At 38.5% G+C, this 12,630-nt stretch overlaps 1 protein-coding gene across 1 annotated transcript in view; it reads left to right on the forward strand.

The window, feature by feature from the left end:
• Positions 1 to 12,630, forward strand: part of LOC121020450 (uncharacterized) — a 328,749-nt gene that overhangs the window by 298,737 nt on the left and 17,382 nt on the right. The window contains exon 21 of the mRNA XM_040460498.1: positions 9,029 to 9,048. Within this exon, the coding sequence (XP_040316432.1) occupies positions 9,029 to 9,048 (20 nt within the window). The remainder of the gene's footprint in view (positions 1 to 9,028; positions 9,049 to 12,630) is intronic.

The raw sequence follows: 12,630 nt of genomic DNA on the forward strand, positions 1-12,630 counted from the left end.
CTTATTTTCTCTGTTTAATAATTAAAATAGCATCCTTTTTTAGACGTGGCTCTAGAAAAGAAGCTGACGGAATGTTTTATGCTTACATCGGGTTGTTAATATTGTTGTGACCACTTTTAATGTTTCCCCTTTCCCTCATTAATTAGGTAATTTTCTCATGAAAGTCTTCCCATATTAGAAATTAGTCGAAAAATAGTGCAAAAAAAGGCACTGAGAGGTACCCAGGAGGGGGTTGGGTCATCTCAATTCTTCCATGGGCGGGAGCCTATGGATACAGTAAGGGCCTTGCTTGTCTAGTATCAGAACGCCGCCTTGTAACCACTCTCCTTCTTTGTATTCTTCCTACATGGTGGGTGATCAGTCAATGTTTATGAAATAGGTGGCTAAATAATGCTTAATTATTTTACTGTTAGGGTAGCTTGGAGTCAGCATGGTTATTTGTTTTCCAGACCTTTCTCACCAAAAACTCAAGTGTGTGTGTGTACGTGTGTTTTGTGTGTGTGTGTGTGTGTGAGAGAGAGAGAGAGAGAGAGAGAGTATTTTCAAGTGGAGGAAGTTGCTTTTCAGAAGGCTAAGTGATCTGCCCACTCGTGCTAAAGGGGTAGCTGCTTTGCACCCTGGTTCTGACTGGAGCTAAAAATCCATGATCTTTTCCATTATGGAAAAGACAGCCCCATCCATTGCATTTTCTTACTGGTTTGAAATCCATCCCAGGTAGATTGTGTGCACACCAAGTGACGCCACTCGTGGCGTGTCACATATTTTCACTTCACTGCAATTTGGGGCGATTTCCAGTTAGCTCACTGGTAAGCATTGTTGCGGGAAGTAGTTCCGCACCTGTCGCTCATTTCTGTATGGCCCCAGTGATGGTTAAATGCAGATACTGCCCTCTGGGATCAGCATTTGGTAGATTCGAAATGCTGGATTTGTCTGTTTGTTTATTAAATCAAACTCTGCAAAGAAAATTTTAACTTTAAAGGAGGATAGATTTTCCTTCAAGGTGGTAAACTTAGAAACTCTTCGCAGTGAGCTCTCCTGGGTATATAAATTCTGAGAGAAAAAAATCAGAATAATTTGGCACAATATAAAACATGATGTTTAAAATTTGTATTTCAGTTTTTTTAATGTTTATTTATTTATTTAGGAGAGACAGAGGGAGAGAGAGAGAGCTAATGGTGGAGGGGCAGAGAGGGGCAGAGAGAGAGTCTCCAGCAGGCTCCAGGCTGTCAGTGCAGAACTCAATGTGGGGCTCGAACCCACGAACTGTGTGATCGTGACCTGAGCTGATATCAAGAGTCGGTCGCTTAACTGACTGAGCCACCCAGACTCCCCAAAACATGATTTTTTTTTTTAAAAGCAGAAAGAGGGGCGCCTGGGTGGCTCGGTCAGTTAAGCGCCTGACTTCGGCTCAGGTCATGATCTCGTGGTCTGTGAGTTCAAGCCCCGCGTCGGGCTCTGTGCTGACAGCTCAGAGCCTGGAGCCTGTTTCAGATTCTGTGTCTCCCTCTCTCTCTGCCCCTCCCCTGTTCATGCTCTGTCTCTCTCTGTCTCAAAAATAAATAAACGTTAAAATAAATAAATAAATAAATAAATACATAAATAAAATAAAAAGCAGAAAGAATAGATCATCTTGCTCCTCTTTATTTTCTTTGTAAGAAATATGTAATTCAGAATATTAACAACACAGAACAAATGGATCTTTTTAAAAATTTACTTAATACTTAAGACTTTTTCAGGGGAAAGGTATTTCCTCTCTCTGGGAAGAAAGGTAAGAGGCAGCTAGGCTTCTCTTGTCCACCCTAGCCCTTGCCCTCTTCTCAGATTCTGCTTTAATATGGTTACAATTCTCCAACTCTTACCCCTTGGCCAACGCAAATGCTCCCACTCCCTCAAAGTCCTCCTCATGAACCATTTTCTCAGGAGATGGCCCCTGAACATTCCTGGCTACATTGGCCTCTTATCCTCTCCAGACTTCTAGAACTTTCCGGTTAGAGAAGCAGCAGTTTGTAGGTGGCACATCTTGTCTCCCCAGGGAAAGGAGAAGAAACAGAGACCGGGGGATCTCTGCTCTGTTGTTCTCAGTGCCTTTACTAGTGTTGGTTGAACCATAGATGGTGAATAAAAGGATATCCAACATTTCCAAGTAGACTCTGGTTGACAGGGCAAGAATTGTCCCTTCCCACAGTTTTGAGATTAGACATAACTTCCTGCTTTGTGGTATTAGTGTCCAGGTGGCATGGCTCGCAGGACGGAAAAACTGCCACCGTTGAATCACCGAGGGCTTTAGGCTCACTTGGGGGCCTTGGGGATTCGAAAGGAAGTAAGAACCCGTATTGGAGACAAGGGGAGACATTACCGACAGTGGCAATGTAAGCAAATGACACTTGTTATTTGTTAATCCTGTACAATTAACAGTGACATGGGGAAAATATGGTTTGCAGGACTACAATGTAATCACAACATATCCCAGGAAATCGTGTAGGATTTAACGGAGGCAGGTGTGAAATTAACCAATGCTATTGCCATAAATGCTATAATTAACCAGATTTCCAGGAAGAGGTCTTTAAGTTTCCCTAGGATTCTCTGTAGTCACCTCTCCCTCTGCATTTGCTTCTGAAACCGTAGGTGTACCCCTAGACAAGTTTTCTGCATGTGTCTTTGAACTGATCCTAATTCTAAGCCAAGTGGCAAATGTCAGAACTGTGTTTATCTACAGCTCTTCCTCTTTTGTTCCCTGTGTTTTAAAATGTGTGTTGCAGGTTTTGGTTAATGTTTAATTTTGCTTCCAGTAAAAACAATCTCCATATTCGGCTCTGTTGTCTTTGCCACTTAAGAATGCAGAATTTATTATTATGTGCTTAAAGCAATCATTTAACACTGACATTTTAAGTATGACAATAATCCAAGTAATTGTCACCCATTCACTTAACTGAAAATATCTTTACTTCCTGAGACAATTAATTATAATGCCGTATTACTATCTTTTAATTGTAGACATGTTTGTTTTTGTGTTTATTTTGGTTTGGGCTGTCTTCAAGGACATCCTTAGTCTCAAACTTGGCAATCTGCCCTTGTTCTCTCTCTGCCGTTTTCTGAAAATAAACGAAAACACTATAGCAACAATCTTGAAGGAAAGCAAAGAGGATTTTTATATTTCACAAGCTTTGATCATGACTTCAGGATGTTGGATTATGAGTTCTTTCTTAAAGCAATCTGATCAACTGTTATATAAATGGCGATTAATTTCCAAACATACTCAAAGATTCTAGAAGCTGAGTTGAGATATCTCAAGTTATGTTCTCCTACGTGGCTCTCTACCATCGGGGAAAGATGGTGTTTCCCTCTGGGTTTCTTAAAGATTTGGGTTCGGATTTCCTGTGTGGCTTGTATCCTACACGGGAGCTCTATTATGATTTGTCTTACACGGGGATTATTGCCCTGTCCCTTCATTTTGAAAATCCCCTAAATTCTGGAATTTATAACTTTCTGAGTGAGTACTGGTTGTTTCCATTCAGAGCAGTCAGGCATTCCACCCACTTTTATCACAACATAACATAACCTTCTTTTTATTTTATACACACTGTACTCCTAAATTACCTATTGAATGGGTATTTGCTTTCTCTACCAAGTTGGACCTAATAATTAATGTCATAGTTGTGAAGAATAGTACAGGAAATGTAACATTTCACATAATCTATTTTCTCCATGTTTCTAAACTTATTGTGTGTGTATGTCTGGTGATTGTCTCCAGGGAGATGCAATCTCAGGGCTGTGAATTGCTTCTGAACACACACACACACACACACACACACACACACTCAGATGCTCAGCTTGGCAAATGTTGCGTTAGGAAATATCATAGCAACCTCTCTAAATGGTACTTGCTTCTCATGATATGTGCAGTGCAGGCATTTAATAATCATCCTGCTGCCTATAAAATATGTACACACATACCAGCAGCCACAGCTCTAACATCTAAATCAATACATACTTCAATTATTGTTGTTTTTTTTTACCTTTGTCATTCAATGAAGCATTTACGGAATATTTAAAAACCAAGTTAGCAAAAACTTAGGCACTTTGCTTTTCTGGCTTTTAGTGCCTCGAGTGACATCATGAAGGCAAACGAAATGATGTGTTTTGCTTCTTGTGATATTTTTTAGTTCCCTTTCATTGTCCATTTTTGTTCACTGCCCACTCCTCTTGGAGGTTTCACAAGATTTTAGAAATTAAATGTACTGCGTGGTCAGGATCAGCAAAGAACACTTTAAAATTACTAATAAAGGAAAAGCCAAGTACCAAAGGCCCACACAACGAGTTCACTCTTCTTCACTTAAGAGGAGTAGGTAAGAAGTCAGTTGCTGATACTGTTTCAGTAGCTTATCTAAGGAAGGATTCTGGCTCAGCTTCTCCGTGATTCTTTCTTTCTGGCCCTCCTAGTTTCAAGTGCTCTAAATATCAAGGTCACATTCAAAGGCAGAAAGAAGGGCCAGTGGAGAGGGAGCTTCCTACTTATTCTTTCTCTCCTAGTAGGGAGATTATTAGCATGCTCAGAATCCCTTCAGCAACCTTCTCGAGTTGCATGTTATTGTCCAGAACTGGTTCAGATAGCCATTCAGTGGGTGAGGGGGAGTTAAGAGAAGGAAACATCTAAATTTGTCTTGCCTTTACAGGTGGAGGTGGGCAAGGGACATTTTTGGATTGGAAAGTGCTTCTGGATAGCCAACTGATCATTGTTGTGTGGTCCATAAGAACCTAACGATGATTTTAATTAGCTGTGTTTATTGATTCACAGAAAAGAGGTTTCCTCTCACTCCCCACCCCATCCCCAGCTCCCGAACATGGCATATGAAAGAAAAGTAGGTGTGAATAGAGGTAGAAGATAAAAAGTGGACCTGGCCCACTGGCTGGCTGGCCTCGGGGATAACTTGACCCAAGGACATCATCGCTCTATCTAATCTGATAGGGAAAGAGCTGGTTTCATCTCATTCAGATCTCATCAATGCCACCTTCACAGATAATCACATTCTATTGCATTATCCTCATTTGTCCTTTTCATAGCACTTATCAGTTTCTCATATGATCTTAATTTAAAGTAAGCTGCAGGAATAGATGCATGATTCTTACCACTGGTGCATTGGAGGCCCTGGTTTCCAAAAGGTGAACATTTCCATCTGTGAACACACACCTTCTAGCCATAGACACCACCGGGTCACATCAGGTTCCTCATGCTGGGAGACCAGCAAGGGAAGAAAGGAGTCATCACGACCAGCCTGGTTAATCACTCCTTATCATTAGGAGAGGTGGATATGCTAATATACAAAGGGGGTGGAGAAGAATAGGTTTGTTTTTCAGGTGATCCATTTGAGGTCTTTAACTGAGAATAGACACCACCTAAGAGGAGCATACCTTCTAGAAGTTTGGACACATCAGGAGTCCCCATTTAGACTATGCCACCAGGCAAGATCAAGCCATCTAGACCTGTAGAGATGCAGATCAGGATGAGGGGAATCTGGGATGGTGGAGGAGAGTGATGAAGAGTTTCATTACAACCTCGATGTCAGCTGCACAGCTGAGTTGTCTTCACCAACACTTCTCCACTAAGTTTCCCAGAAAACAAGACTGACCATAAGCCTGGAGGAACAGTTCCTAGATGGTATGAATTTACCGTAGAAGCAAATGGATCTGAGCATAAGAAGGGGTGGACTGTGATAGATACTATGGTGTTTCACCTACTTCCCTCTGGGTTAAACCCACACCCCTCAGTTGCTGAGAATGTAGCCTGCTTATGGCTCAGACCAGAGTCCGTCTATGGGAACTTTCCTCGGCCACAGGAAACATCCTCATCCAGATCATGCCCCTCCCAGAGGACAATTCGTTGTCACTAACTGACTGATGTGGAAATACAGAAGCCTTCTCCGCTCCCTTCTTTTTGAAACAGCCCCCAAGGACAAACTCCAGATCATCAGCTAAAGCCTCTGTTACAACCTGTGTGGGGGTCAGGGTTTCCTTGTGCTCGGTTATACTTCCTTGACTTCAGTACAAAGTGGTCAAGATGTCTTCTCAATGGGTTCTGGATGCACCTCTGCCCTAGAATGGAAGGCAGCTACTTAGTGGTAGACAACTGAACACTTCTGTGACTTATGTCTACCTTGCTGTTTTAATTAACATTCTGTTTGCAGACGTTCCCATTGAAAACGTGTGCTTTGGTAAGTGGGAAGATGAAGAAACTCTCACTTTTATATGTGAGAGCTTCACTTAACAAAACCTGTGCATTCCTTGAAATATAGGAGTATAGTATATACACAGCATTCACTCAGCAAAGTATTTTGCAAATTGTGGTCATATTTTTTGTTTCAGGATGACATCCTGGAATTATTATACCAGATGTGCCTTTCTTGTAATGCTTTCATAAATACGTGTATGAGCTCCATTTTGAAAATATTCAGGCAAATTATTTATGAAAGTATCACTTATATATGTGTGATGATGCAAAACTATTTATAGAAATGGGGGCATTATTTAAATGTTTTATAAGTTACTTATTATTTTTTAACTTAAGATAGCAAAAACTTTCTCAAGATCCTCCATAGATAGTAAGTTCACAACAAACAGGTCAGTTTCTCATTACCTCTCTTCCCTATCTTGATCACATTTTCTGACATTCTAGTTCAGCCTTACCAGGTGCATGATCTATGATTCCTTTGGAAACATGGCTTAAAGGTTAGGTGTGTTTGCCCAGAGGAAATGGTTAGTCAGAGTAGACATCATGGAAGGTCAATTTCCAGAAACATCTAGCAGTATTTGTCCATTCATGGATGTTTAAATATGTGTGCGTGCACACAGATGAACACACACACTTACATGTATATATTGATACGGAGACTCACGAATTACTCAGAAAAAATTTAATTAGCTCTTTAATTTCTAGATTTCCTCAGAGCTATCAACACAAATTACTTTTTATAATAGGTGGCTAAATAAAACAACACAGAATTAAATTGGAAAGAAAAAGAGTTAATGTATTGTATTATGTATTTTTTTGTACTAAATTATAAGATATAGGTCCCTCCATTTTTAGGTGTTTATTTAGAAGTTTTAAAAGAAGGTATGGATTAATAATTACTAAAAATTTTCTGGGCATAATTGGAAGGCTTTAAATTTTATTTTCACAGCAGGCATCCTTCCCTGTAAGAAATCAGGGAGAAGAGAGAGAAACTTAAGTTATTTTCATTATTATTTATTTTGAAAATATTACTATTGTTATTGATGGTGTTAAACAATTCTGTTGACTAACATTAATTTGGCACTTATTATGAGACAAAAATTACATTTTCTCTCTCGATTGCTTTATAAACATTTGGAATAAGTATTGTAAGTATCTTAAAGGCATTATATTAAAGAGATTAAATGTTTTACTTAAGTTCACACAGGCATGTTGTGAAAGAGCTGATACTCAGTCCCAGCTCCATCTGATTTTAAAAATTCATTCTATTAGGGGTGTCATTGTGGCTCAGTAGGCTGAATGTCTGACTTCTGCTCAGGTCATGATCTCAAGGTTTGTGAGTTTGAGCCCTGCATCGGGCTCTGTGCTGACAGCTCAGAGCCCGGAGCCTGTGTCGGATTCTATGTCTCCCCCTATCTCCGCCCCTCCCCAACTTTTGTTCTGTCTGTCTCTCTCTCTCAAATAAATAAACATTAAAAAATTCATACTTTTAAAACTATGCTATAAATTTTCTTTTGATACATATCAAATATATATGTATATATTATGACACACTGTTACGTAAAGCTCATTTATTATGCTATGTGCATTTTTCAATTCAACTCAACTCAACCCAACTCAGCTCAATTCAGTTGCACAGAACTTGAACATGAGTAAGAGCTACCCGTTGCTCCAGAGACTAGACAAAAGGGGAGAGATGACACCCTCAGACTTCTTGTCAACATTTGGCCATCACTTTTTCCTAAATTGTCTTCATCTTCATTTTAACTTGATTACTTGATTTATATCTGAATTAGGCCATCGTGTTGGGGTGAGATGACGTGAGACTCACAGTGTATTTGCCATGTGCCCACATTTTGCTAGAAACAGTAAAATTAAACTCAATCCCGCAACAAAATCTGAGCATGTTATAGTACTCTTACACATAATAATAGTTTATCAAGCTTCTGTTTAAACTCTTCTGCACACTGCAAGAATATTCTCTCTTTCCTACTTTCAGCCTATCTGCTATTGTCAATAATTTGGGTTGCATTTCCCTTTATGGACTTATTACTGCAACAAAACAAAACAAAACAACAAAAAACAAACAAAACAAAACAAAACAAAACAAAAACTATTTATCTAATACACGCTATCCAAACTATTATTTGGAAGAAAAGGGTCTAAAGATATATCTTTGCTTTTCAATTTAAATGTCTGAGATGCCATTGGTTGAATCACAACGTAATTCTTCCTGAATGTTTTTCCATTGCCCACAATAGTGGAATCAAAATTAGAAGTCAATTTTGTGAAATGGCTTTCTTGGTCTTGAGTGACTTTCCAGCTTTGTATTATAAAACAATCCCTCTCTAAAAGTGGCAAGCACCTTCCTGGAAATCTGACATCTTCTCTCAATCCTCATGACTCAAAACGGGAGACATTCCAAACCCCTATCTTAGAGGAAGTTTCTGAGGCCCAGAGATCAGATAACCCACAAAATATCAGCAGACTAGTAAACAGAAGAACAAAGACTTAAACTGGGTTCTGTGCTGTCAGCCTGTATACGGATCTGCCTCTCTCCAATCTGCATCTATATATAGCCTGATAAATTGTGAAGCCTCCTGATACTCTTATGGCGAAGCTGTGAAGTATCTTTTTTCTTATGCTGCCCTGCTTATGCATTATCATGCAGTTCATTAATGTGACTGTTTGCAAAGCTGATTTTACGTTATTGTTCCAGCCATTAATGAAGCTTCCATTATGCATAAAGTATTTAGCGAGTTTCACGTTGGAAGCGTTTTGTACACATTTTTAACTAATTAGGCCAAGCAAATACCGGCAAGGTAGGTGTTCTCCTTCTTACTAACAGATTAGCTGCAAAGGTAAGTGATTTCCTAAAGCCCTTCACAAAGCCGCAATAAACACTTTAACCAAACTCTGTTTCTACTCCCCACTCCGGTGGTGGTGTTTGGTCAGGAGCTCTGCCACTAGGTCTAACTAATTACATATTTACTGATTCTTGGCTCTAAGTGACTTTCTCTTGGAAAAATAGATGCATTCTAGTATTACATCCGGTATTTATTGGCGTGGACTAGTCACGAAAATGTTGTCAATGGCAAAAATTGACATTGTAAAACAGAAACCCATGCATACTGAAATGAGAGTATTTTAGGAAGGCAAAGCAGACCTTGTTCACCTTTGCTCAAAGTGGTGACTTTGTGTTTCAAGTTTGCTTTCATTGCCTTCTTAGGCTCTGGGTTGAGTGTCGTCTGTCCCTGCCCCAGCTCCTGGTCCCATTCTGAGACAGTCACTGGAAATAACCGCCTAAAGAGTTTGGGAGTCTCTTTGGACTCCTTCAACATACTTCAATCCCTGTTTTCTCATTAGAACATTCATACTTTTGTGCCTCAGTGGGAATGATCAATTATTTCAATGTCAGTCGTGGTAATATTACCCCGAAGATTTAGCAATTTTCAAAGATCTTTTAACTTAATTAGAGGCATTTGTTATAAATTGAATTAAATCTGGTAAAGGTGCAATGTGTTATATTAAAAGTATAATACCCAAATTGGCCAAGGAGATACAATTTTAGGGCGGGGGGGGGATCTAGCTTAAAAATGCTAACATCAAGATAAACTTGTGAAGTTTTCCTCCTCATAACGTTTTGTAAAAGTTGAAAGAATGGAACACAATTTTACCCAGAACATGTTGGTGAAATCTGTATATGTACAGATACTTCTGTGAAAGTATTTTTCCAAATACTTGAAATAATGACAAGGCAATATCAGATTTGAGCATTTTAATAATAACTTTGGTTAAAAATAAAACTGATATTGATGTCATTTATCATATATATATATATCAATCCAATAATCATCATATGATAATAGTATTGTAACAATTCATTTTTTTTAATTGATATGATTATTAGTTTCAGGTATACAACATAATGATTTGATGTTTGTGCATATAGTAAAATGATCAGCACAGTAAATCTGCCACCAGACAAAATTATGATTTTTGCCTCTTGTGGTGAGATTTTTAAGATTTATTCTCTTGACAACTTTCAAATATGCATTTCAATATTATTGACTATAGTCACCGTGCTACCTGTTATATCCCCAGGATTTGTTTATTTTATAGCTGAAAGTTTACACCTCTGAACTCCCTTCACCCATTTCGCCCACCTCTCCAGCCCCCCTCCCTCTGTAATAATTCATTTGGGTTAATTATATCTCTTTCCAAATAAGTGTTTCCTTATCTTGGCGTATTTTACTTCATTTTCTTTTTTCTTAAACCTTTTTTTTTTTATTTTTTAACGTTTTTTTATTTATTTTTGAGACAGAGAGAGACAGAGCATGAACTGGGGAGGGGCAGAGAGAGAGGGAGACACAGAGTTGGAAGCAGGCTCCAGGCTCTGAGCCATCAGCCCAGAGCCCGACGCGGGGCTCGAACTCACGGAACGCGAGATCGTGACCTGAGCCGAAGTCGGACACTCAACCGACTGAGCCACCCAGGCGCCCCCTTCATTTTCTTTTAAATATGGTACCACAGTGAACTTGCCCAAGAGTCCCTACCAGCCAAATCATTTAATAATATACTGCTGTGAATTTATGAGACTTTTCTCAGCTACCATTTTAATGGTGGTTTTTTATTTTCTTAAGCACGGAACAATTAACTGTCTGAATGGACTGTCTGAATGGACTATATGAATCTAGAAATGTTAAGTTAAAGGGACAGATCAAATGACTGAAGCAGATCAGAGTTTTTACCTAAACCATTTAGAAAATGACACATTTAAAAAATTATTTATTTAACAAATGCTTGTTTTAAAGCACCTACTATGTACACAGCATGGTGCTTGGGCCTGGGGATATGGCACTGAACAAGACAGTTCCTGCCTTCAGTGAGTGAATAGCGTCACTAATATCTGTATCTTTATCTCTATCTCTATCTCTATATCTCTATAATGTATATCATGTAGATATAGGATATAGATATAGATAAATGTTTATTTATATATATATCTATATATATAGATATACATATATACATATACATAGATATACATAGATATACATATATACATATACATATGTATACATACATAGGTATACATAGATATACATATATACGTATGCATATGTATATGTATATGTATATGTATATGTATATGTATATATGTATATCTATGTATATCTATGTATGTATACATATGATACGTATATATATGTATACATATGTATACATACGTATATATGTATATATAAATAAACATTTATCTATATCTATATATCTATATCTATAGATAAATATTTATTTATTTTGAGAGAGAGAAATAGAGAGTGAGCAGGAAAGGGTAGAGAGAAAGGGAGACAGAGAATCCCAAGCAGGCTCCACACTGTCAGCACAGAGCCCAATGGAGGGCTCGAACCCACGAACTGTGAAATCATGACCCGAGCTGAAAGCAAGAGTCAGACGCTTAACCAACTGAGCCGCCCATGCACCCCAAGCCTCACTAAATATATTAATATTAATTTCGTAATGCATTTTTACTGAGCTGCAGTATTAGTTCTTGGTACATGTAAATGAGTTGTGAACCTTCTTCCTGCCAACCCCGTCGGCCCCCATGCACTTGGCCACACGGGTCGTGGAAACACACAAGCCGTGGTATCGCACTAACATTAAATTCAAATCTAGATGCTTGTTTTGTTCTGTCTCCTAGTAGCTGTATGATCTAGAGCAAGTAATTTGAACTTTCTCATTTCTCATTTCCACATCTGTAAAATGTGTACAGAAACACCTGTCTTCCAAAGTGGCTCTGTAAATTAAATACAGTATACACATATTATATACTGTGTATATTTTTATTGTATCAGTTTTTATTGTCTATGCCAAAAATTCTCACTTACCTTAAAAACCCTTATCCATAAACTATTTTTCAGGGACGTGAATGAAGGAGGAGGGTTTTGTCTAGATTAAGTGGGTTTGCAGCTGTAAACCAACATATGGGAAAAGAATACCTTCAAAGAGTACTTGAGTTTATATTGTTCAAGCTTGCTGATTCCATTTGAAGAGAATATTTGTAGTAATCTGAGGGACAAGCACCTGTATATATATTTTTTAGTTTTTACATCATTTCCACATACTGGGTATTGACAATGTGTCTCAATCATTCTAATGGCTTACTACCATGTTGGTGACTTCATCAAACTGTTTTCCAGTTCTGATATGTCTTGAACCTCACTTCCGTAAGTATGACAGACTATTGGGCAAATTTTCATGGATTTACCATGAGCATTTCCATATGCGGGTCAATATGAGCTTATTGTTTCCTCATTTTCCCTTCTTCTTCACTAAATGCTTGTCTCTAATATGGCAAGCCGCTCTTTGGATGAGCTACCCCAGCCAGAAACTTTGGAACC

Source organism: Herpailurus yagouaroundi, unplaced genomic scaffold, assembly GCF_014898765.1.
Source record: "Herpailurus yagouaroundi ecotype Mexico unplaced genomic scaffold, PumYag 250, whole genome shotgun sequence".
Taxonomy (NCBI): Eukaryota; Metazoa; Chordata; class Mammalia; order Carnivora; family Felidae; genus Herpailurus; species Herpailurus yagouaroundi.